Source organism: Anolis carolinensis, chromosome 2, assembly GCF_035594765.1.
Source record: "Anolis carolinensis isolate JA03-04 chromosome 2, rAnoCar3.1.pri, whole genome shotgun sequence".
NCBI lineage: Eukaryota > Metazoa > Chordata > Lepidosauria > Squamata > Dactyloidae > Anolis > Anolis carolinensis.
This window is the reverse complement of record NC_085842.1, coordinates 75,546,592-75,572,462: the sequence shown is the minus strand read 5'-3', so window position 1 is coordinate 75,572,462 and position 25,871 is coordinate 75,546,592. Positions and strand designations below refer to the sequence as shown.

The window sequence follows — 25,871 nt, the reverse complement described above, 5'->3', positions numbered from 1 at the left end:
TAATTTTTTTCTTATGTCTATTTCGTTTTGGCTCTTTTTAAAAATGTGCATGGCTGCATGCCCCTTATTTATAGATCCATGTGGGGAAAGCTGTACAGAGAGTTGCTGAGTTCATAGAAATCCCATCTCTCATGCTTTGCCATAGACATTTTGTTGCTCCTGTAAATTTCATCCCTAGAAAGTGCTTTTTCTAAGTGTTGATCCAATGCTTAATTTTTCTGAGTGAACTAGCATTCTTCAGTCAGATAAAATGACTGCCTGATCCCAGGAAACAGGATGGCAGTGGGAGCCACTGCAGCTGCTTCTGTTCTGGAACTGACCCAACTGTTCAGATGGACCCAAAGTCAGGGCATAGTCCCAATTCTGGGTCAAAGTTCAGATTATCCCCCGACTTGCCTCACATTTCCCCAGATCAGCTTAATGGAATGTTTGGCCATCATGCTGCTGATCCAGCCCCACACCAGCCAAAGTGGTCAGTGTAGATGTGCCCTTAGAACAGTGATTCTCAACCTGTGGGTCCCCCAGGTGTTTTGACCGACAACTCCCAGGAATTTCAGCCCGTTTACCAACTGTTAGGATTTCTGGGAGTTGAAGGCCAAAATATCTGGGGACCCACAGGTTGAGAACCATTGCCTTAGAAAATGAGCTCTCTGGGTTAGATATCCTTCTTCAACTGAAAATCCCTGGATTCCATACAATGTTGTCATGACAGTTGAAGTGGAATAATCATGCTATAAGAGGGTAATGTGATAATTTGGCAAGATTGGGAGTACTTATTAGTCACTTTTACATCCAAAGTCTCCTTCAACATTTACATGCTCTCAGAATAATAACTAATGTAAACATGGGGCAACGGGACTGGAATCTGCACTCTCCTGTGTTCAATTTTTGAAAAGCAGTGGAATGTTGAATGAAAGGGAGCTAAGGGAAGTTAGTTTTTCTGTTAAAAAATCCTTAAATATAGAAATGGGCCAGAAGGGATAAATTTGGTAACATGGTGGGCAGAGAGTTCAAGGAAAGGGTATGGTGTGATACAAATATATCTGAGAGAACTGTGGAGTAAACCTGCTTGGGGATGTTCAGAAATGCTTTCCAATGAAATTTCTTTTTTCTTTTCTATGCGGATGTATTCCCTGATTTTTTTTTCTGTAAAGGAACTAAAGGGTTTCCTGGCCTTTCATACAGTGTTGTGCATGGCTGTCAATCTTTCTGAAGACAACTCAGTATGTGATTGTGTGAGAGAAGAACAGAAGTGGGAGTGGAACAGGGTACTCCACTGTAAAGAAATATAACCTTAGGTTGTTTTACAATATTTAGCTTAATGTGGTATGTGGGAGGAGAGCCAGCATGGTATAGTAATTTGAACATTGGATTATGACTTGGAGGCGAAATCCATGCTTGGCCATGGAAGCCCACTGAGTATCCTTGGGCAAGTCTAACACTTTCAGCCTCAGAGGAAGCCTGTGGCAAAATACTCTGAACAAATCTTGCCAAGTTACCATAAGTCCAAAATGACTTGAAAGCACACAACAATAACAATAACATGTGGGATGAGTATCACAGAAATACTGTATCACAGTATACTGTAATGCATGCATTGTCCCTAAATGCCTGTTAGATAATAATATTAATTCTGGTACCTGTGGAAATGATGATGCTTTTCACTGTTCTCATCAGTTCATGTGTCACTTATAGGTGCCATTTAAAGCAAGTATTCATGTTGTTTTAAATATGTACATAATGTTTTGACATGATACTTTAAAAAAAACATGGGATGCAAAGTTTCCTTATGATTTATTTTTTACTTAAAATGTATATAATACAACTCACCAATCAGAAATTGATTAGAAATGAAACTGATTTTTAAGGACTAAGTCTTAAATTCGCTGCCGTTTTACATACAGCTATTGGAGCTGTCCCAGAGAGGAGAAAATCACAGAGGTGCAGTTCCTGGTGTTTTTCTGTATTTTCTCTTCCCCAAAAGTAAAGGTAAAGGTAAAGGTTTCCCCTGACGTTAAGTCCAGTCATGTCTGACTCTGGGAGTTGGTGCTCATCTCCATTTCTAAGCCGAAGAGCCAGCGTTGTCCGTAGACACCTCCAAGGTCATGTGGCCAGCATGACTGCATGGAGCGCTGTTACCTTCCTGCCGGAGTGGTACCTATTGATCTACTCACATTGGCATGTTTTTGAACTGCTAGGTTGGCAGAAGCTGGAGCAACAGCGGGCGCTCACTCTGCTCCCGGGATTTTTTTTTTGATTTTTTAAAAGATATTTTAAAGATGTTTTTAAATTGCTAGATTTTAGTCTTTCTTGTAAGCCGCCCCGAGCCCTAGGAGAGTGGCAGCATATAAGTTTAAATAAGAAATAAATAAATAAATAAAACCTGAGACCTTTCGGTCTGCAAGTTCAGCAGCTCAGTGCTTTAACACACTTCACCACCGGGGCTCCTTCCCCAAAAGGAAAGCTTATTTTTATGCTGTTTTTCAAGTCATTAACCTGAGGCATTTGCCAGGACAGCATTTTCTATAACTGATAGTTTGTATTTCAGAAAACAGTATAAGAACAAAACTAGTTCCATTTCCATAACCCCTACCTTTAATATTCAGCTGTTGATCTTTGGAAACAACTTTCTTTGTTTTGAACTGTGGCAGCCTGGCTTTTCAGAATCAGCACTGCATCCAAGTTATGAACCTTTCAAAGATAGAGAGAAACCCTATGCAAAACAAGTAGTTGTCCTAGTCTCAGGTTGGGTTTCCTACTGACCAGATAGATATAAATTTATCTGGATTAAGCCTTAGTCTATTTTTGCACACCCATTCCTTTACTGCATCCAGACAATGATTCAGTACTATCACAGCTTCCCTGGAATTAGATGTAAAGGTGAGATAGAGCTGGGTACCTATCTTCATAATGATGACACCCAACCTCGGAGCTCCAAATGATCTCTCCCAGTGGCTTCATGTAGATGTTGAAAAGCATAGGAGATGGTATTGGTCCTTTGAGACCCCATAAGCTAATGGCTAAAAGGCTAGCAGCACCTTATGGGAAGGTGCAGCCAAGAAAGACTGGAACCACTGCAAAACAATGCTTCCAAGTCCCAAATCAGCCAGACAACAAGAACGATATTGTGCTTGATGGTATCAAATGCCCGGAGACACCCAGGAGAACCAATAGAATCTCACTCTTCTCACTTGGTGTAGGTCATCCACAAAGGCAACAAAGGCTGTTTCTGTCTCAAAACCATATGGCAAATATAGAAATCGAATAGAGAACAAAATTGGAAACAGAAGATAGAAAAGCTCAATTTTCTTTGAAAAACCAGGATCAGGTTGTAGAACAGAGGAAAACAATGTCTGACAAAATAGAAGTACTCAATAGACATTTCAGTTCTGAAGAAAGGGACATCAAGGATTGTAGTCACCGTTGAACTATTGAAATCTATATATTCTATATCTCTGAAACCATAGACTGTTGTACATGAAATCTTTCATGTATGCTCAGTGCAGACTTTTATAATATATGGAATAAGATATACCATATGTCTAAAATGGATTTAAAAAAGGAAGAACTATTGATCATATTGCAAGCATATGTCAACTAAAGGAGAAGGCAAAAATATCTGAAGAAAAACAGCCTATGGTTTATAGATTACAGTGAAACTATTGACTGTAATAAAAGTGCCAAGAATTTAAAAACATGTAAAGGAGAATTTCCAAACTATCTTTCATTTCGGAGCTTTGTTAGAATCTTCTGGGAATTTTTCTAGAGGTGGGAATTGCAGGGCAATGTAGCCTTTCAAAGTCCTGAAGCACAATGCAGTTACCAAGTATATTCTGTTAAACCAGTGGTTCTCAACCTGTGGGTGCCCAGGTGTTTTAGCCTACAACTCCCAGAAATCCCAGCCAGTTTACCAGCTGTTAGGATTTCTGGGAGTTGAAGGCCAAAATATCTGGGGACCCACAGGTTGAGAACCACTTTGTTAAACAGATCATTATTCCAATTTCATGGCATTCCTATTTAACTGATTAATTATCCTTTAATTTCAGAAGACACTGTATTTTTCAGTCTGAGAATATACCTATGCCAGCTGACTTGCTTTTTCAAGTCATATAATTATACTGATACTATACAATACATTTATAGTCCACAAGATGCACAAAGATATTTCAAGAAGACTCCTGAAACACAGTAAAGTGCATACATTACATGCATATGCCTCCCCGAATTCATCCTTTGGATCTCCTGCAACCTCAGACTGTAATTCTGATAGGTATTCTTTCGTCCGTTGCCTTCTGCAAAGGGTCTGCTGACACGTTATAAATACATTTCATCCCAGATGCTGGATAGATTATGGTATATATGTGTACTTTGGGACCACTTAGCAGGCACTTGCTAGCCTGATGGCTCAGCTTATGTTTAAGGCACTGTTCATAGCATCTAGATTAGAAAGCAACATCTGCACATTTCCTTGCAAGTTATATTTTCATGTATGTGTAAATTAAATTGATAAATGGAAGAAACTTTCTTAGAATACAGCAACCAGAAACTGCAATCAGTAGTTCATATGCATTTAAAATTCAAAGTTATTTCTATGATTTCATGTATAGCTGATTAATATTCATTGGGGAAATAATTTGCAACGTATATAGAATTCTACTCAGATTCATAGAAAGACTGCACCTGCAATTTCCTGTACCTTTCTAATGACATATATTGTGAACAGAAATATTCAATTTGCAATGCTTCTGGACAATGTAGCAACACTGCATCTTATGTCCCCATTCTCTGAAAAGCATGTGATGCATATAGAAACAAGGAAGGAAGGGAAACTTGAGGAAGGATGAAAGGATGTTTTGTTTACTTCTAATGGTAATTTCACAGAACAAAGGAAAATCCTACAGCTTTTAAGATTGGCTTTAGATTTCCTCCCCTTGAGAACATGCCTGTTGCTACTGTAGTCCAAATTCATGAATAATCAGAAAAGAGTCTTATATAGTTTTAAGTACACAACATTTTTCTTAATATTATCATTCTATTTGCTCTCCTAGAGAACTAGACTGGACCAAAGGGCAACTGCTAGGCCAGTTCTCTTCCGTTGCTGCAGGCCTGTCCCCATTCTACATCCACCAGACTCTGCAGGCTGCTGAATCCCTGCGGCCATGAAAGACAGCAAGTTGCCTCCGAGTGCTTTGTACTCACCAGAGGGTATGCTCTATACTGTGGTCTAATTTATCACGGCTGTGTTACATCTGGAAGTGCTGTCTAACATGCTGTTTGGCTACAGGGTGTTGTGTCTTGGTGTGTCATGTCCTCTTTTCTGTAGGTGGTCATCCAAGAATGAGCAGCTGTTTTATGACTGGTTAAACTACCTTTATCTCTCCCATCCATAGGAAGGACGGAAACAGAACCTTTTGTCCTTCCCTGTTTTTAATATTTCCAGCAGAGCAGCCTAATTGTGCTTCTGGGCACTGTTCCCTTTTGACCAAACAGTTCTGTGTCTGGGTGCCCATGTGAGTCAGCTTCCAAGATCCACCCCATGGCAGCACCCAAGGTGCCTATGCCTTCTCATCCACCAGCAAGCCACCAATGGCTATATAAATAAACTAAGCAATGTCTTTGCAGAGCGAATCTTGCAAAAACTGGTCAACTGCTTTAACCAAGCACCTAAAAGAATTGGGAAGAAAGAATGCTTCCTGCTTTACCTTCACCTCATGAAAGAAATGCATGCATAGTTATTGTACGGCTGTCACATAACCTGCCCTGGCATTGTCAAGAAAGGTAGCGGCCTTGAACATTTCACAACTGCGTGTGCCACTAATTCAGTCGTGGATAATAAACTAAAAATGTACAACTGAAATTGCAGGGAGAGCTCTGTTCAGTGAAATGGAGTCTGTCAGATGAAGCTGAACCAGAAAGTCATAAATATCTTGAGGAAAGTACATTGAAGCTTTGAAACCATTTCATTTTGAATAAAAATCCAGATGCATGTATTACTCTCCTTTCTATGAACATGATAATTATGACATTTAATATGATGCAATGCTCATAAAATATCCATTTAGCTGTCTTCTTGATAAATCTGTGCAGTTTTACACCCTATTCTACACAATAGAAAAGTAAAATAGATACCTTGAGTGTTCTTGGCTAATTCTTACTGCTGTTTGTTTTAAAAGCCAGACAACATTTCACAATCTACAACTACACCTTCTTATGGCTTCTTAAGGTACACAATTATTGATGCAATTTAATTATTTAGTAAAAACTATTAATGCCCTTCATACCTGTGTCAGATAAAAGGATAGAGAGGAATGAAGAGATATCAAAGGCCAATTACATCACAATAAAACCTTCAGGTAGACTTGAAAATGCTGGTAATTATTGAGACCCAACAGCCACAGACCAGTTGTTGATTGTAGTGGTTCCAGTTACAAACATATATTCAAAATAGTGACAAAATATAATTACACTTGGTTTTGTGTGTTTTGGAGTATTTCTCCCACTCACTGGCAGCAAAGATACAATGACAAGCATAAATTTAAGAGTCAACAACTCAATGCTTTTCCCATCACATTTAAATTCAGCTGTCTAGATCACCAATAAGATTTCTCTTGGAAAGGAGTCACAGAATTAGGTTTCTGTGAGTTTTCTGGGCTGTATGGCCATGTTCCAGAAGCATTCCCTCCTGACGTTTCACCCACATCTATGGCAGGCATCCTCAGAGGTCGTTGGAAACTAGGCAAGTGGGGTTTATATATCTGTGCAATGTATATAAATGTGGGTGAAACGTCAAGAGAGAATGCTTCTGGAACATGGCCATACAGTCCAGAAAACTCACAGAAACCCACTGATTCCAGCTATGAAAGCCTTCGACAACACATAGTTTGCAAACCACAACCAGGTATATGTGCAGTTACTGCTGACAATAGTCTTGGTTTTCTTTCTGTCCCAGGCAACAAAAATAAATACATATATACATACATCTCCTTTTCTGTAAGTAAAGGAAATAAGAAAACATTCCCAAGTGTGGGGAAAGTGCTAAAGTGAAAACTGATTCTACTCTCACTTCATGTAGTGTATATACTAAATCTGAATAAGGTGTTACTAGAATTTTAGCACTCTGGATCTTGCCTAGGTTAAGTCAATTGTTGGGCTGGAATAGCTGGAAGGGAAATGCAAACCAACTACCCTGTTTCCCCGAAAATAAGACATCCCCAGAAAATAAGACCTAGTAGAAATTTTGCTTAATTGCTAAATATAAGGCCTCCCCTGAAAGTAAGACCTAGCAAAGTTTTTGTTTGGAAGCATGCCCGCTGAACAGAACTCCAGAGCATGCAGGATTGGTAAATGTGCATACCATAGACTGTTGTACATGAAAATAATGGTAGTAACAAGAAATTCTTGATAGGATTCACAGTTTGTCTGGTTATGCTGGTTTGTGATGATATCTACTGTACGGTATATAATAAATGTTCTTTTTTTTTGTTAAACAATAAAAGTGAATTCTTCTTCATGGAAAAATAAGACATCCCCTGAAAATAAGACCTAGCACATCTTTGGGAGCAAAAATTAATATAAGACACTGTCTAATTTTTGGGGAAACACTGTAGTTTATACATAGGTACTATATTAATTATATTAATGATTGCAGTTTCTCAAGTCGCTCCTGATACACAAAAAAATTAATTATTTGCTCGTGAAGGGCTTACATGGATGTTTGAACCTGTCATCTGTAAAATTTATTAACGTGTGATATAATGAGAACAAAAAGCATATGACCTCTATAATTACTGTAACCCTATTCAAATCCAAAACTACTTTATTAAGTCCAAAGCTATTGCAAACCTTAATTGTGAAAATTCCTGAAAGAAAGACAGCTGCTTCTGATGAGGGGTGAGAACTACCAATCAGTGAGAAGGATTTGAAGACAAAAGTTGGCAATCTCATGTAATATGGCCTTGTCTCCTCCCTATGCTAACCTGCTGTCCTTAAGAGCAGTATATGACCTGCCACCAGTGTGGAAGTAAGATTTATCTTGCAATTCAGATACCTCCTGAGTTTGTAATGCAGGGAATCTCCTCTCTTCATCTTTTCCTCAAGCACTAAAATGTTTCTGGCCATCCCTGATGCTTGGACCTTCCTACCACAGATCACAGAATACAATTAGGAGACAACTGAACATTTGTTTCATACTGTTATCAGGAAAATTACTAGAGATGTCATTTTACTTTTTGGTTGCATATTTAATTGTTTAACATTTGCAAAATATTCCCTAATATAGTATCAGAGTATTTTGTAAAATTTTAGGCCCCTTCCACACATTGAAGTGGATTATATGGCAGTGTGGACTCAGATATCTAGTTCAAAGCAGATATTGTGGATTATCTGACTTGATATTCTGGGTAATATGGCTGTGTGGAAGGGCCCCTAGTTCACTTTATTTAACTCTATTGTTTAACATTATTGAATAGTTCACATGCAATCATCCTCTGTGTTTCTGAGTAATTATTCTCATTAATATTTCCTTACGGACAAAATGTGTCAAAATGTACATGACTTTTCAAGTTTACATTTACCCAGCTTTTCTTTCTTCCTGTTAGTTCTTCCCCTGTCTCAGATTTTAGACTGTAAGTTCCTGAGGGCCCTTCCACACCACCTTATATCCCAGAATATCAAGGCAGAAAATCACACATTATCTAAGTGTGGACCCAGATAACCCAATTCAAAGCAGATATTGTGGGATTTTCTGCCTTGATATTCTGGGATATAGGGTTCTGTGGAAGGACCCTGAGAGTGCCTTTTGTTGATACAGAAACAGGGAAAGAAACTTCTTTGCAAATTGAGAAAAATTGTGAGCCTTCTCATGTTTCCAACAGAACATTTCCTTCCACCTGCTCTGGAGACTGTGACACTCCACACCAGTCTTGTGTCACAGTCCAAGGGGCCCTTCCACACAGCCATATAACTCAGAATATCAAAGCAGAATAACCCACAATACCTGCTTTGAACTGGGTTATGCGAGTCCACACTGCCATTTATCCCAATTCAAAGCAGATAATGTGGGATTTTGTTCAGTTGAGTGGAAGGGGCCTCATATACTTTCAATGTCAGAATAGTTCACCCCACCAAAAATTACGTTTACCCTTCAACACATGAAGGCAAAGAAAAATGAAAAGCCAATGAAGATACAGAATGCGGTTCTCAGCTCCTTCCCTCACCCCCAGATAACCTTTGTTGTTGTGGACATTCAAGTCATTTCTAAATCTATCACAGGGTTTCCTTGGTAAGGTTTGTTCAAAGGGAGTATGCCTGTGCCGCCTTCTGAGGCTGAGAGTTATGATTTGGCTATGGTCAGACAGTGAGTTTCCATGCCAAGTCAGCATTAAACCCTGCTCTCCACAGTTATAGTCCAATGATCAAATCACTATACCATGGTGGTTCTCCCCAGATTAGCTAGTTTCAGTAAAGGAGAGGTGGGTGGGGAGTATCAGGTGAGATAGGGCCTGTATGGAGCTGGGAGTGGTACAAAGCTGGGGAAACAAAACATGTTTCCTAGTATGGATCCAGGAAAATGTTTAAACTGAAAAAGAATATAAGAAAATGTACCCATATTTGGTTAATAGTGTAAATAAAAAGTGGAATAAAACCAGTTTTGCAAAATTCAAGGAAGACTCCTGAGACCATATCACTTATAAAACATGTATGAGAGTTCCCAATGGGACTCTCAATGAAACCAAGCTGTGCAAGGGACTGAATCCACCATTTCTAAGTTAGTCCCCTCCATATGTGATGAGCTATAACTCATATAAGGAAGAATTCTAATCCGTGTTTCATCTATACATGTGACAGTGCTGTATATCCATTCTTATTTAGACATACATTATAGTCATAATTAATTAGCTATTGATATATTACTGACAAATGAAGCATGGTTTTAATATGTACAAAATGTGTAGACCCTTTGCCTCTCTAGCCTTTTGCAGTTGTTACTTCCTGCCCATGCCTTTAGGCACCAGCTAGCCCAGCTGCAGCTAATATAAAGAGTCACTCGTGTAGCAGTAAAGCAGCCAACGGGAGTGGATGCAGCCTAAGTAATTGAATTGCTGTAGAGAGACATGACGGTAAAGCCTGAGGTTTATTTCTGCTAGGAGCTGGAGAGAATCACGGCAGTCAGAGACAAAGCGTTCATGTAGCCTTAGGAAATAAAGGCCTAGTTTTCATGGTTCTCAAGACATGCAAAGGTACAGAATGTATTCCTTTTTCTAATTTAAGATATTCATCCTTTCCAAGATGATTTCTCTCTCTCTCTTATAATTGGCATTAAAGTCCCAAATATGTTCATTTGGTAGTTCTTTTGTAAAATACATTTTTTGGTATGTTGAGTGTTCAGGTTCATTCGACATTCCTATTTAAATGATTTAGTTTTGAATGGATTAAAAAATGGAAGGTGGGGTTTGGGAACACCAAAATCCCAGCATCTCGGTTTTTACATATGGATTGGCTGTGTTCAGACATGATAACACTACCTGTGAAAGCTACATGTTCAGACCTCTAAACCAAAATAAGTGAATCCCACCTACCAGAAGCTTGTGTGCTCCTGCTTCTCTCTCTTGCTTCTGTGGAAAGATTACCCCTTCCACACAGCTGTATAAAATCCACATTGAACTAGATTATATGGCAGTGTGGACTCAGATAATCCAGTTCAAAGCAGGTATTTTAGGTTAGCTGCCTTGATATTCTGGGTTATATGGCTGTGTGGAAGTGCCTGATAATGCTTCCATTTACTGTTTCATAGCAGTTACATTTATATTCAGAAACATAAACTGTACTTATCCTTAAGTATTGTAGGTGAAAACAATTTAATAGTCTTGTGCATTTGTATGGAATCGCTATCTGTTTGTTTGTTTGTTTCATTCATAAGGCCCTGTTATTGTTTACGAGCACCTCGCCCAAAAAGGGGCACATTTCCAAATGAGTTTTTTTGTTCCAGGTCAGAAAGAACAAAAAAATTCGGACCATTGCCCAACATGGACAGCCTTCCCCTTCCCTTCAGTTTTAGGGCTAGAGGGAAGAAAATCGCCACACAAGGAAGGCACATCTACCACACTTAGCTCACTAAGTTTTATAACATTTGGGTTATCCCTGATTTTTTCTATCTATAAATAAAATATCCTTAAAAACATTCTATCTCCCCCCCCCTCCCTTGCTGGCCCAGCCCTTTAATTTCTCCAGGAGGAGCAGCAGGGGGGAGGCAGGCAGAGCACCATTTCTTCCTGCTAAATGATACTCTGCACACAACCACAAAACCATGCAATTGCCAAAAATGATGGGAACGGGAGGGGAATGAGGGAGGAGGTGCCATGCATGCACTCTCCAAGACATTTTAAGGAGGCTTCCCACTTGCAGATAAGGAAGAGTGATCACCTCCTGGAAGAGGAGAGTAAATGAGGGTTTACTTCTTGTTTGCTGGGGGATTAATAAAAAAGATTAAACTGTGTTCACGAAAAGGAGGCACACAAACGGTTACTGTTCAAACTTTATTTTTATTTTGCAGTTATTTTCATGGGGGGGGGGGGTATTGTATTGTGCCATCCAAATGAAAGAAACAGTACGGAAACACAGATTAAATGGCAGAAATGGTGACTGCGCACATGACTACAATTTAACCTCTCCGTCTTATAGTGAAATGTAACCACTGTATCTCATGGGTTAGGAAAGCATAGAAAGGTTAGATGAAAATAAATGCATTTGAACTCCTTCTGTGATGTATTTGGACAGGAAGAGGAGTCTAAATCTATTCTTGTAGTGTATGTTACTTATGTGATAGTGATGTGAGCTCAGATAACTCAGTTAAAAGCAGATATTGTGGATTAGCTCCCTTGATGTTCTGGGTCATATGGCTAAGTGGAAGGGCCCTGAATGATTGTTGTGCTAAAAGGAAGAACGGGAGAATGTTTCAGTGGGAAAGAGGAACAGGGTTGCATATGAGTTTCTTTGACCCAAAGGATTAGAGGTCACTGCAGTGTGATGAATGGGAGGAGGGAATAGTATAATAGGGAACAAGTAATGCTTGTATAGTAGGAGGCATTGTTCAAAAGAATATATGTGTATGTGTGTAGATTTTTATTCTTTTTTTAAAATGTGCAAATTTTAAAAAGGTTTACCTCTTACTACATGCACACACATGTTCATACATACAGGTTGTTTGGAGATTTGGCAGTAGTGTGACAAGTGTCTCATTCACATGTATACTTCAGTTAACAATATTAATGTGTTCCTGCTTTTCTAACAGAAACTCCTCTGGTATTAGAGATAGAAATAACATGGAAAAATAGAGAAAGATTTTTTTATGCCAAACATACAAATCCTTCCCCTCCCCAAAAGGTTCGATACATTTGAGGAAACCTTTTATTCCAAACGAACACTATATGCATGTGAGATGAAACAACCAGACCAGATGAGCTTTGTATAAGGAAACAATTTTTTTTTTTAGATTTCTAGAGATCACTTGAAAACTACTTCCAAAATGTATTCCAGGATTTTTTTATTCTTTCAAAAGCTTTTAGTTTACTTGTGATTTCTGTTTTGGAAGGGGAAATTATATTTTTTTCAAAATGCTTCACAAATGCTTGTAAGTTATTCTACTAGAAGCAGCTTCTTACTTTGCCTGTTGTGCATGAGCACACACAGTTACAGCAAGATGAATTAGACCAGTGGTTCTCAACCTGTGGGTCCCCAGATGTTTTGGCCTTCAACTGAATCATAACAGCTGGTAAACTGGCTGGGATTTCTGGGAGTTGTAGGACAAAACACCTGGGGACCCACAGATTGAGAACCACTGAATTAGACTATAGAATACCATTATTTATCAAGTCAACCTTTATTTGTGTTATTTATTACAGACATGCTGCTGTAGTTCAACACTGATAGTCAGTCTCTTTCCAGTCCTCTTTCACTATTCTCTCAATATCAATCCTGAAAAAACAAACAAACAAACAAACAAAACCCACCACCCTCTTCTAGCTAGCTCAGGCATGGACAAACTTTGGCCCTCCAGGTGTTTTGGATTTCAGCTCCCACAATTCCTAACAGCCACTAGTTAAGATATTCATTTTTATTGTAGCTATCCGTCTGTGATGACTCATGGGCCATGTAGTCCCGTTCCTAACGCTGTTGTGACAGATGAAGAGGAAAACTTGGGTTTTCCACCATTTCAGCCAGAATTGGAACTTTCCCAGCCTGAATTGGAGCCCTTGCACCTGCAAGAGGTTTGCCTTCCAGAAATCTGCCAAACAAGCCCTGAGTCAGAATCTCCCCCATTTTCTCGCCGTAGTTATTATCAACAACAAAAAGGAGTTCAGCAGGCTAATCGCAGAAGCCTGAGAATCGCAGCCAGGCATTCAGCTGATTAAGACTGCTTCCATGAGAAATTCTAGGGAGTCATGCATCTGGACACAGAGATTGACTTTCGGTTCTGATTCCCCAGAGAAGTGTTCTTTGGTGGGAAAACGAGACCCTATTTAGGTTCCTTGCCCCGAAGGAATCTTGCGGAGTCAATTCGTCAGCTACTGGAGTAGGTTGTGTGTGGACAGCGCTACTCCCGTTTCCAAGCCTCGTTCCTGTTTCCAAGCCTTCGTTCACGTTCCCAGCCTTGTTTGCTTCACGGACCTTGCCTTGTTTCCTAGGACTCAGCCTTGCCTTCCAGGACCTTGCCTTGCTTCCCGGACCTTGCCAAGTATTTACCACGGATCTTGTCCCTGTTCCTTGTTCCTTGTTGCCTTGAATCAAGCTTTGTGTACCAAGAATCAAGCTATTTCCTTGCCTTGCCTACGTTTCATGGATTAAAGGACCTTGTCATCTCCCCTCACTCTGCTTGGCAAAGTGAGTGTTTCGGTTACTGGATTACAACTTTGGACCTTACTAATTCATATTGGACATTGTTTTCCTGGACTATATTTGACCTTTCCTGAAAGGACATCTTCTGAACTATATTCTACACTTATTTTTATTGCCTTTACTTATTTCCTTAATAAAGATATTAGATAGATTCTGGCCTCTGTGTATGGTTATTGGTGCTCTGCTGCCTGGGTCGTGACACCGTCCTAGGAGAGAGATATCCAGACTCATCCATTTTTCAGATCATTGTTTATTTCATTCCAGGTTTTTTCATAATTATTTTTATACAGATCTTTGTTATTCATTGTTATGTTTATTCCTAAATATTTTTCTTGGAGAGCTATTTCAGTTCCTGTTTCTTGACTTAATTCTTCTTTTTCTTTATTGTTTAACTTTGTCGCTAATATTTTTGTTTTGCGTAAATTGATTGAAAGACCTGCAACTGATCCAAATTGATTGACCAGGCATATCATTTTGGGAAATTCTTTCCACGGTTCTTCTGACATTAAAATAATGTCATCTGCAAATAACTTTATTTTATATTTTCGGTTTTTCACTTTTATACCAATCAAGTCATCATCTTGATGTAGTTTTCTTGCTAGGATTTCTATTGCGAGTATGAATAATAATGGTGAGAGGGGGCATCCCTGTCTCACACCTCTCTGTATTGGAAACATTTCAGTCATATCTCCATTAATTTTAATTTTGGCTCTTTGTTCTGTGTATATGGCTTTTATTCCGTTAATGAATTTCCCCCCATATCTTAGGTTCTTTAATAGTTCAATGATGAAATTCCAGTTTATGCTTCTTGTTCCAGAAAGGGGAAAAAATGACAAATTGGAATGCTGAACTTACAAAATTTATTTGGAGAGGGAAGAAACTGAGAATAAAGATGAAAAATTTACAAGACACTAAAAAAAGAGGAGGACTGGCTCTCCCAAACCTAAAATTATACAGGGAAGCAGCTATATTGATTTGGTTAAGAGAATGGATCCATCTTGACAATCAAAGTCTCATAACTCTGGAAGGAGATAGTTTAAAATTTGCCTTACATGCATACTTAATTTATGGGAAAGTGGCAGAAGACTCAAACTTTAATAAACACTCAATTAGGAAAACTCTGATGAATACTTGGAACAAATATAAAAAAATATTTACACAAAATTACCACAATGGACCTCGATCCAAGAAGCTTTCAAACAAAGTGGAAATTCAAAGGGTAGTAAAAGATGACCAACATATGCAGAAATACTCAAGAAAACACAAGATAACCTCCAACTGAAATCAATGATAGAAATAAACCAGCAGAGCTACAACATGAACTGGTTTGAATATGCACAAATACACCAACAATATCAAAAAAATGTGCATACAGGATTTGAAGAAGAAAAGACAGACCTTGATAAGATACTTCAATCAAGAAATAAACAACTATCTAAGCTCTATAGTCTCCTGTTAAAATTACACACAGAAGATGAATATATCAAGGAGTGTATGGTAAAATGGGCCAAAAAAATTGGCTGCTCAATCAGCTTAGATGAATGGGAATACCTCTAGAAAGTAAAAATAAAAATTTTCAGAAGCTATTCCCCTCTAGAAAATTTCTACAAAATGTTTTATCAATCCTATGTGACACCTGTTAAATTAGCCAAAACGCAGCCACAATTAAAAAATACTTGCTGGAAATGTAAACAAGCAACAGGATCATTTTTCCACATGTGGTCGACTTGTAAGAAGGCAAAAAACTTTTGGATTGAGATCCATAAAACTACTGAAAAAAATACTAAAGCTAAAAATACCCATGCACCCAGAAATATTCCTGCTAGGAATAACAGACACATCACTGCTGAAGCCACATGATAAACTCTTCACTTTGATGACAACTGCTGCGAGAATAGTTTATGCACGAGCCTGGAAATTGGAGGAAACACCAGAAATGGAGGATTGGATCGTGAAAGTGACGGAGGTGGCTGAGATGGACATTCTGACAGGGTATCTCCAGTCAAAAGACCCTTCCGAGTTTAGGAAAGACTGGGAGCCCTTCAAAAGGTTTTTAGAAGGAAATACTATTTCAACGTGGGGGTTTCAAATTTGACTATTATAAATTTTAATTTTCACCACTTGTTTAACTTCCTCCTGTAAAAAAAAAAGTCATGATGAAGAACAAAAGAACTACTGGTGGCTTGTGAACAGGGATTTCAAGGGATTCTGGACCTTGTGCAAAATAGAAAACTAACTGAGCATATTTATGGAGAAATTGTTATATTCCTGGGAATATCTGATAAGCATAGAGATCTCTGGGATATCTTACTGGAGAGCTTTACTAGAAAAGCAGGGAGCTAGACTGTTTAATTGATGACCTCTGGAACAATAGGTAGTATAATCAGAACAGGATGGACTCAACACTGGTATTTTCATTAAGACATCCCAGTCTATATATTTGTAGAAATGCTCTGACTCACTGCCTGCATATTATAATTTATTATGTTTTATTTTATTTAATAAAAGAACATTCCTAAAATAAAAAAGTGATACAACAGACCATAGGATAATTCTGCCTGAAATACAGGCATTTATATTCTACCATCTAAGGAAATATATTAAAAATATTCTTAATGTACTAAAAAGCAAAAATATACTATTCTAGGAGTAAGAACATGATTTATTACTAGCCTTAATGAAATATAGACTTATCATAAATGCATGTTATATTATTCTTCTATATCTCTCTGTTAACCAAATGATGACATACTGCTTGGCAATCCTGACTATTACTACTACTACTACTACTACTACTACTATTATTTTATTTTCCAACTGTTGTACTGGAACAACAATGATAGTTTAGTTTAACAGTTTTTGGCACTTCTTTGTTAGAGCATTACCAATGTCAGCTACTTCTAACCTAGTGATTTTATTCGAAGTGTTTAATGCCAGTGCTAATGCTTTTTTGCTTTTGCTTTTTGGTGTGTTTCTTTGCCAAGTACTTTTGCATTTTTATATCACTATTCAGATTTTTTTTCTTTTTTATATAAATATGGACACTTTAGCTTTGTTTTTGGTTTTGGGTTTTTTCTCTCTCTCCCTTTTTGATCCTTTTTTAATCTCAGTTTTCCTACTTTCTACACAATCAAATGTTCTCACACTTTCGATGTTAATTTACTCTATCTTATAAGGTAAAACTTCAATTAAAATATATTTTAAAAAGGAATTGTGGGAGTTGAAGTCCAAAACACGAGGAGGGCCGAAGTTTGCCCATACCTGAGCTAGACCAAAGACAAGGAAAGGAGCTGGAGTACTTCTAAAATGGCTTTGTAAAAAGCAGCTTCTTTGTCAGCGGCATGCTTGTACTGTGGTTTTGGAGTCTTGTAAATTGTTTTTTAATTAAGTATATGTGGAGGGTGAGAGGGAGAAAGATGGGGGTTGCTTTAGAATTTTATTTTAGGAATGTAGCATACAAATGAAAAGAATTACTGGAAAAAAATGAAAATGTTAATACACTCAAATTTAATAGAGAAGCATGCATGTAATTCAAATGATGCTAATTGAAGGTCATTATTGTTTCAAGTCACCTTCCACCAATTCTTAGCATTTTTTTTCAAGCTAAAGTTGGAATATTTGAATGTAATATACATTTTTGGAGGAAAATAAATTGGTTTGGTGTAATTTTTTTTAGAAATGGAGCTCAATTTTAATCTGCATACATCAGATTTTAAAACATCAATAAAATGAACTAATCTACATGCTATTTGTTGAAATCTAAGTCTATGGTTAACACGTTAATATGCTATAGGGTTAAGCCCAAATTACCTATAAAATTTCTGTTCATTCTAATTGTTGGGAAAACCTCAATTTCCCTTCCAAAAAAATCACTATTTTTGTTCAAAGCCCAGACTCAAAATGTGCAATGGAAGAAATGTAGGTTTTTTTCATAATTGAGGTATCAATGCCATTTCTGAGTGAGAAACTAGACACAATTCCATATGTTTTGTTTTCACACTGCTTCTATTCAACTAAACCACTCAGATTTAAATTTGAAAATAAAATCACACCAAAAAGTTTTTGTGAGACTTCAGAGGTGTTCAGAAGCAAATTGAATATCATAGTTTCATACCTGCAGCTCTTTATTTTAGATAAATTGCTCCTATATTCCCAGTATATTGAGGCTACCCTCCAAATGCATTTCATTGCATACTATTTTGTTCGCTCTCATGAGATCAGGAAAGAAACAGAATAATAATGTCACAATAGACTACTTGATGAAGACTCTGAATATTTCAGCTCGAGTGCATTGCATTTACATTTTGCTCTTATTGACCTTTAATAAAGTAACCTTAGATCATAAATAAGTGGTAGTCTCTTGGTGCCAGGACCCTGTTGTTTATGCAGAAAAAGGTTTACTATTGCTATTCCTTCACCTACTGTGAAATAGCTTCATTGTAATGTTCATATTGGAGCCCCTGTGGCTCAGCAGTAAAACCACTGAGCTGCTGAACTTGCTGACCGAAAGGTCGGCGGTTCAAATCCAGGGAGCAGATGAGCTCCTGCTGTTGGCTCCAGCTTCTGCCAACCTAGCAGTTCGAAAACATGCAAATGTAGGTAGATCAATAGGTACCGCTTCGGTAGGAAGGTAATGGTACTCCATGCTGTCATGCCGGCCACATGACCTTGGGCAATGCTGACTCTTCGGCTTAAAAATTGAGATGGGTACCAACCCCCAGAGTCTGACACGAGACTACCACAGAGATGTGAGGATCCCTCTTGTCTTTTACTGATCATAGCATTTATTGGATTTTCTTAGTGAGTCCGTGGATTGTTTCTAGGTTGTGTTTCTTCATCAGCTTCCCTATGCGTTCAGTGGTTCCCCTGATGTATGGTAAGAACACTTTTCCTCCAGATGGATTTTTGTTTTTACTCTCATGACTTGTTCTTGGTCTTGCAGCTCTTCTGATGTCTTTTGTAGAATACCCATTGGCCTGAAGAGCCCCGTTTAGGTGGTTCGGTTAACCTTGGAGGAGATTGGGTTCACAGATTTGGTTTGCATGGCCTACCAGGGCTTGAATTTAAACTGTGTAACCAATTGTTGATTTGGATTGCAGATGACTAGAACATATAGAAATCAAAATTTTCTTGGTTTTCTTTCTTCATGATAAATTGAATGTTTGGGTGGATGATGTTGTTGTGGTCCAAATGGCCACATCCACAAATCTGAACCATATAGTGGGCTTCTTTGTTGCTGTTTCCAGGACTTCTTTCTCAAAGTGTTCCATGTAGAAATGTGCTATGACTGGGCTAAGACCAGGCTATCTGATGCCTTTAGGATATTTTGCAAAAATAGAAATGTCATATTAGCACTTCTTTATTTCCTTCAGCAGGTGGTGCTAGAAAATAATGTTTAAGCTCTTTCAGGCTGCTTTGATCGTGTTATTCTATGATCATCATTAATCGTTCCCCCAGACAAGAAAATGTACATTCCTTGTGGATTGTGTTACAGTATTTTTTGGGAAATGGAAATGAGTTTCATTACCTGTGTATGGATGTTCAGGAGAGGGGACTGCATTCCAGAGAAAACAGCACATGCAATATTCTGAATTAAAATTTGGAATGTCGGTTCTTAATTTGAATTTGGGAAGACAAATAATGTATTATTGTCCCTGAGAACAAGGGCAATACAATTTGTAAAACACATGTTTATTCTAATGTTCAAGCTGGATATTCTTGCATCTGTGCCATTATCACACACATTACACTAATATTTACAGTTGTTTTGTTGTATGTCTTCGCATCATTTTCATCTTATGGTCATCCTGTCATGGAATTTTCTTGGCAAGATCTGTTCAGAAGAGCTTTGCTCTTGCTTTCATCTGAAGTATAAAGGATATGACTTGCTCATGGTCAACAAGTGGATTTGAAATCCTGGTCTTCAGAATCATAATCCAATACTTAAACCACTATACCAGGCTGGTTCTTCTAAGACTATTTCTTGATTATCCACTGTCTGCACAAAACCCAACTCTGAAATCTGCATTCAGTTTTTTTAAAAATAAACAAACTTCAAATGACTATGTTGTTTTTCTTTTAAAAGGAGTTTTTTTTCTATTTTCATTTTTCTTTCTTGACATTAAAATTAGCTGACATTGCAGACAAGTTAAGGTGGTTATTGTTCCATAGCATTACATCAGCACCACTTGTGGCAAAACATGTAAATGCTAGAGCAGTGGTTCTCAACCTGGGGTCCCCAGATGTTTTTGGCCTTCAACTCCCAGAAATCCCAGCCAGTTTACCAGCTGTTAGGATTTCTGGGAGTTGAAGGCCAAAAAAATCTAGGGACCCCCAAGTTAAGAACCACTGTGCTAGAGGATAAAGTGAATTCTGCTTTGATTTCTAGACCATGATCCTTCACAAACCCAAATGGATACAATGCAACTGATATTCTTGGCACATTCTTAAAAATCCAGACTGATCATCAATTCAGCTTTCACCTTTTTATTTTCAATTTCATTGGCTCATTATTTTTATCTTGGGAACGATATAATGGAATTAATGAAAGATGTATAAAACTTGCTAATAGAGTTGGGAGTTTGTCATAAAAAACAAAATGAAAGTTCACAATAGTAAAATGAAATACTTATCAAGTGTGAATTATGAGGTACAAAAGAAGTCATCATACTCCAGACTATAGACAATTTCTGGGACTCACAAAATGATTTAAACTTGTCCTAATAATTTTGTCTTTACTAAGTTTTGCTTCATTAGGTTCTATGCATAAAGTGGTTTTCATTGTGTAAAATAGTTCTAGCAATAGCTAAAAGCTTGTACTATAAAAAGAAATTCACAAATTTTGAAATAGTTGATGGCTGAACACATCTGTGAAACAAAATGCAAGCATGCTAACATTTGGGGTTAGCAAATTGAAGATTATTTGTTCAAATGTACTATTTCTACTCTAAGATGCAACTGAAGAGGAAAGAGAACAATTTTGCACTTCAAGAGTAGAGGGAGATCAATTTAGCTAGGATTTTATCACTAAAGTTTTCATTAGTTTTTAAACAAATATTACTGCATTCATCATACTAAATAGTTTCCTATCTTCCAGAGATTTTTTAATAATAAAAATTGAAATGATATTCTTGTGCTTTGTATTTATGATGTTATATTATAATGTGGCATGGTACTTCAGCACTGGAGGCCAGAGTTCTAGAAACTTGGCCATGGAAGTCCCCTTGGGCAAGTCACTCTCTCAACTTCACAGGGAAGCAAAGGCAATCCCATCGGTACAAATCTTACCAATAAAACCCCATAACAGGGCCTCCATAAGTCAGAAACAACTTGATGGTACATAGCAAAAACAATTTTGAAAAATCACTGATGTACTTCGACATACTTATGTATAATGTGATTTAAAAGATTATCATACTTCTGTTTTGAGCCAAAGTCTAATGCACTGCTAAGATTTTCAGTCACCTTAGTAAAATATGTAGTAGCAACATTTTCAGGGTATGATAAAAAAATCAGTTTGGATCCAAGTTTGTTGATTTATTAAAGTGGGAAAATTCACACTAATTGGTTTGGTGGCTGCCTGATTGGATGGGAGATCGAATCCAGAGCTTAACTTGGAAATTGAAATATTTTTGCCTACACTGACTATCATAGAAACTGAATAAACGATTGGTGACTCTTTTTACAGTGTCTCAGAATCATGTAAAATGTATACATATAGTAGCTCCTTTTTGAGAGAATTGGCCCTGTCAGATTTCCTATTCTGTGGAAATTGAAGTAGTAGTGAAGCCAGGTAACATAAGTTGGAGCTTTGTGAGCCAACATCATTGGAAATAATAAACAATACTGAACTTACTATAACCTCCTCAACTCTGCATCAACACACTCCAATTGGACTGCATCCTCACTGTCAAAAAGACCTATCTTCTCAAAAACCCTCCTTTAATTAACCTCTAATTTTAATTAATCTCTAACTTTCCAAGTGTCTCTCCCACCTTCCAACAGAACTTTTATAAGACCTAAATGCTCATTTACAATACAGTGTATAAAATCACATCTGACCTTAATTAACTAACAAATACATATACGCATTTACAAACATTCTCCTGCCTTGTTACCTTTCTGAAATGATAGGACTTTTGGTAGGATTGACCAGGAAACCTACCTGAAGCAGACTGGAGACAATGGTGAGCTGGATTAAGCCCACAGGCTATGAAGTTATATTTCCTGGTTTAAAGGGCCAGTGAACGTCTGAAAAATATCTTCTGTGTTTTAGTTATGAGTAAGACTGTAATACTTTACCAAAAATATTTTTAAATAAGTGCCTCAATTGATCTCTATTTCATTCTTTTTGCTTCTCCTGGCACTCCCACTTCATAATGAATGGAGTTAAAAGTTAAAAGACTTTTAACTTTAAGAAAACAAGTACTGTATAGGTTTATGCATTCCCTGCTCCATGCATCCCTTTCCCTACTCTATGTATTTCTTTCATGGAGGCCATTAGGTAAATTCTTATTATTTCCCAGAAGGGCTTCTGTAGTTAGATAAGAAATGTAATTGCATTTGGTGTTTTTGAATCAAGGTTGCAGATTGAAGGACTATTCAAATTACTTGAAGGCTTTGAATGTTGTTGCATGCAAGCAATATCTTTAGACAAGCAAATATAAATGTCTCCTAATCTTGTTTTACAGATTAATAAAGACACCTATTGCAAGATACCTATTTGGATTTTAATACTTGGAGCACCATCTCTACTGATATTTTGACAACCCCATCAATCTTTAACTGGGCAGTCAAGAGCCGCAAAGCTGCTGTCCACGTGGACTGGTGCTGACATTTCTCGTCCAGCTGCGAGAGCCGCTCAGTCTAAACCTAGAGACATGGCAACAAATGGAACAAAAGTAGCTGATGGACAAATCTCCACAGAACTCAGTGATGCCTCAATCACCAATGACAAGCCTAAGACATTGGTAGTGAAGGTGCAGAAGTCAAAAGGAGACATTCCGGACAGAGACACCTGGAAGGGGAGATTTGACTTTCTTATGTCCTGTGTCGGCTATGCTATTGGCTTAGGAAATGTGTGGAGATTCCCTTACCTTTGTGGAAAAAATGGAGGAGGTATATAATTTGGTTCATTAACTTATTTAGTATAACTCAGGACTTCCTATTAGCACTCAATGTCAGCAGTAGAGAAGGTACACATGAGGACAGACTAAAGTTCCTAATATAGATCTTAGAAAGCTATGAAGATGCTCTTTAGAGAGACTTGCTAAACATTTTTGAACACTGCTGCCAATACCTTGATTGAAATCTGTGCCAATCTACAGTTTGGAGCATTATTGACAGTATGCCACAGGATGTCTTCATCAGAATAAGTGGTCACTTCAATGAAGGAAAGCCAATACATTTGAAAACATTACTGCACTGCAGACCTGATCCATATATATATATATATATATATATATATATATATATATCTCCACCCAGTTGTTTAGATTCCTTGGGAAGTAAGCTGAGTCTCTTCTGCCAGCATCCAGTACAATTTGAGCAGTCCAGAAAGTTTAGTGAGAACTGATCCGCTTACTATTTACCTTGGTTCATTCTTCAAACAATTATATATCATTATCGCTGGTAACAGCTGTGGCGGGCAGCCTTTTTTGAAATAACCACAGTTGTTTACTTTGGGAACATCTGCTTTTATCCTTTGGAAGAAAGCTGCCAATGAGAATAAGGAAGTCTCATTTGATTTCAAAAGCCTACAGTCTTTTATTGTGTTTAGCTTAGACCTGGCTGTTCAGTAGCAAACTGAATATAATAATTCTTGGTGAATATGTATCTTCTCTCATGCATTGAAAAACCAGACAAAAATGCAGTATCAGTGCACAAGAGCCTAGGAAACTACCATGTACTCAATCAGAAATTAGTCCAGCTAACCCAGTGTCATTGGTGCTGACTGGTTCTGGTTTTCCATTGTTTCAAGTATTGGTTTTTCCAATTCTTAGAGTTTCCAGGGATAGGATCTGAGACCTTACATGCAAAACATGTGCTGTATCACTGAATGACAGATCCTCTGTACAATGTGTGACTCGGGCCATACATCACAGAAACATAGCAGAACTCTTGAAATAGTTATATTAATAAGCTCATGTCTTTCTATCATAGGATCATCATAAATCAAATTCCACATGACAGCAGTAAACAACAACATATAGTATCAAATGAGAAACAAGCCATGTTACTGAAGCTAAGGAGTCTGTTAATGGTTTGTCCTAGAGAAATTAGTGAAACTAAAAAGTGATTAAGTTTGGACTACTAGGTTCCATTAGCAGAATTTTGGAGACAAAAGGCAATAAGGCCCTTATAAATCTGCTCTGAAAGGACAACATCTACTATAGAGGTCTGAGAAGTTCTCCAAAGCAGATTTTGGTGCAGGCTAGACCTCCATGAGTTGCATGAGTTGAGGAGGAGAGAAGGAGAAAGTAGTATGGGGTTAGAGTACTCTAGCACAACATTGAATTTAGTTCCAACTCCTGACAATAGTAAGAGTTTAGAGTTTGGAGAGTGTCCCGCAAATGTGTGACGGTAGCAAATATTGCAATTTTTTTTTTAAAACGATTGCTTTATTTAAAGAGAAAATTGAAATCAATGCTCATCATTGCACTTAGTAAAATCACAAAAACTCTTTGTTTAAATTGTTCCTTTTCTGTATCCTTTCAGGGGCATTCCTGATTCCATATTTCCTTACTTTAATTTTTGCTGGAGTTCCCCTGTTTCTTTTGGAATGTTCACTTGGCCAATACACGTCCATAGGAGGTCTTGGAGTTTGGAAGCTTGCTCCAATGTTTAAAGGTACTGTATTGAATTAGCTGTATTATTATTATTTAATTTATTGCTGTCTTTTTTCTCAACTAGCAGTTCAAGGTTACACTACAGAATTAAAGTTTGTATTAAATTTATAGCTGTTTTATAATGAAAATACTTAAATGATCATGAAGTTGAGATATCAGTGTTACTACTGATTAAATATCTGTTATTTAAAACTTGAGGGAACAAAAGAAAATAAGATTTTTTAATTTTAAAAATTATTTCAGCTATAAGTGTAATGTACACACTATCACATCTCATGCATTAACAGCAGTTTCAGAGTGCAAACATTACAGCTACAGTCATAATGCCCCCATCTTTCATACTTTAGCACATTTCCAAATTGATCAAAATACTACTACTTATAAAATATGACAAAATATATTTGGCACATCTGTGAAGGAATAGCTGTAGATTTTCACTTTGTTGCTGCAATGTTTGCACTTTTATCCCTCAAACAAATATCAAGCTGTCAAAATACATTGAAGTCATCACTATTTTTCCAACTCCATATCTGTCTGAATTTGTGGGAAGACAGTATCAACTTCTCAACAAGGATGTCTGGTGTTTTTGACTAAGCAAACTGTCCGTTTAATAATAACTTTGCCTTCATACTCATTATGTGTTAATAGATTGCCATGTATATGGTATTTCTAATGTTCCTGTGGGCTATTACTGCTCCCCCTTGAAAGTGTGCATATAAGTCAGACAGGAAGGGGTTGACTTCTCAACTATTCAGTTTTTGCAGCTGACCAGGAAGTGGGACAGTCTCTATAGTTCCATATTAATTCCTTCAATATTTGACAATATTGCAATCCAACATCCACAGCATTTATTTCTCAATGGACAAATTTCCACCTGTCAGCTAATTTTCTAAACCACATAAAACTAATCTGGTAACTGAATACCATTTTATCCATCTTCTTTCCTTTCTCCAGCAATCTGAGTTTAGTAGTTTTCAGTAAACATAGCTGCCTTTCTTGTTAAATATCTTTCCCATAAACCTACCTGCAATTGTTCCCTGGCAAAGAAACCATGTCTTTCAACACAATCTTATATGAAGAGCGTAATTTTACTTTCAGGAGTTATTAACAAGTTTTGTAGTAATATTCCAG

At 37.5% G+C, this 25,871-nt stretch overlaps 1 protein-coding gene across 7 annotated transcripts in view; it reads left to right on the top strand.

Moving 5' to 3' along the window:
- Positions 1 to 25,871, top strand: part of slc6a1 (solute carrier family 6 member 1) — a 118,975-nt gene that overhangs the window by 48,313 nt on the left and 44,791 nt on the right. For 5 of the 7 annotated variants that reach the window (XM_062969994.1, XM_003217668.4, XM_062969997.1 and 2 more), the window contains exons 2-3: positions 22,584 to 23,010; positions 24,610 to 24,741. In XM_062969994.1, the coding sequence (XP_062826064.1) occupies positions 22,773 to 23,010; positions 24,610 to 24,741 (370 nt within the window). In that variant the 5' untranslated portion in view covers positions 22,584 to 22,772. Of the gene's footprint in view, positions 1 to 5,048; positions 5,206 to 22,583; positions 23,011 to 24,609; positions 24,742 to 25,871 lie in introns of all 7 variants that reach the window. The other 2 variants (XM_062969995.1, XM_062969996.1) reach the window with 1 other exon arrangement.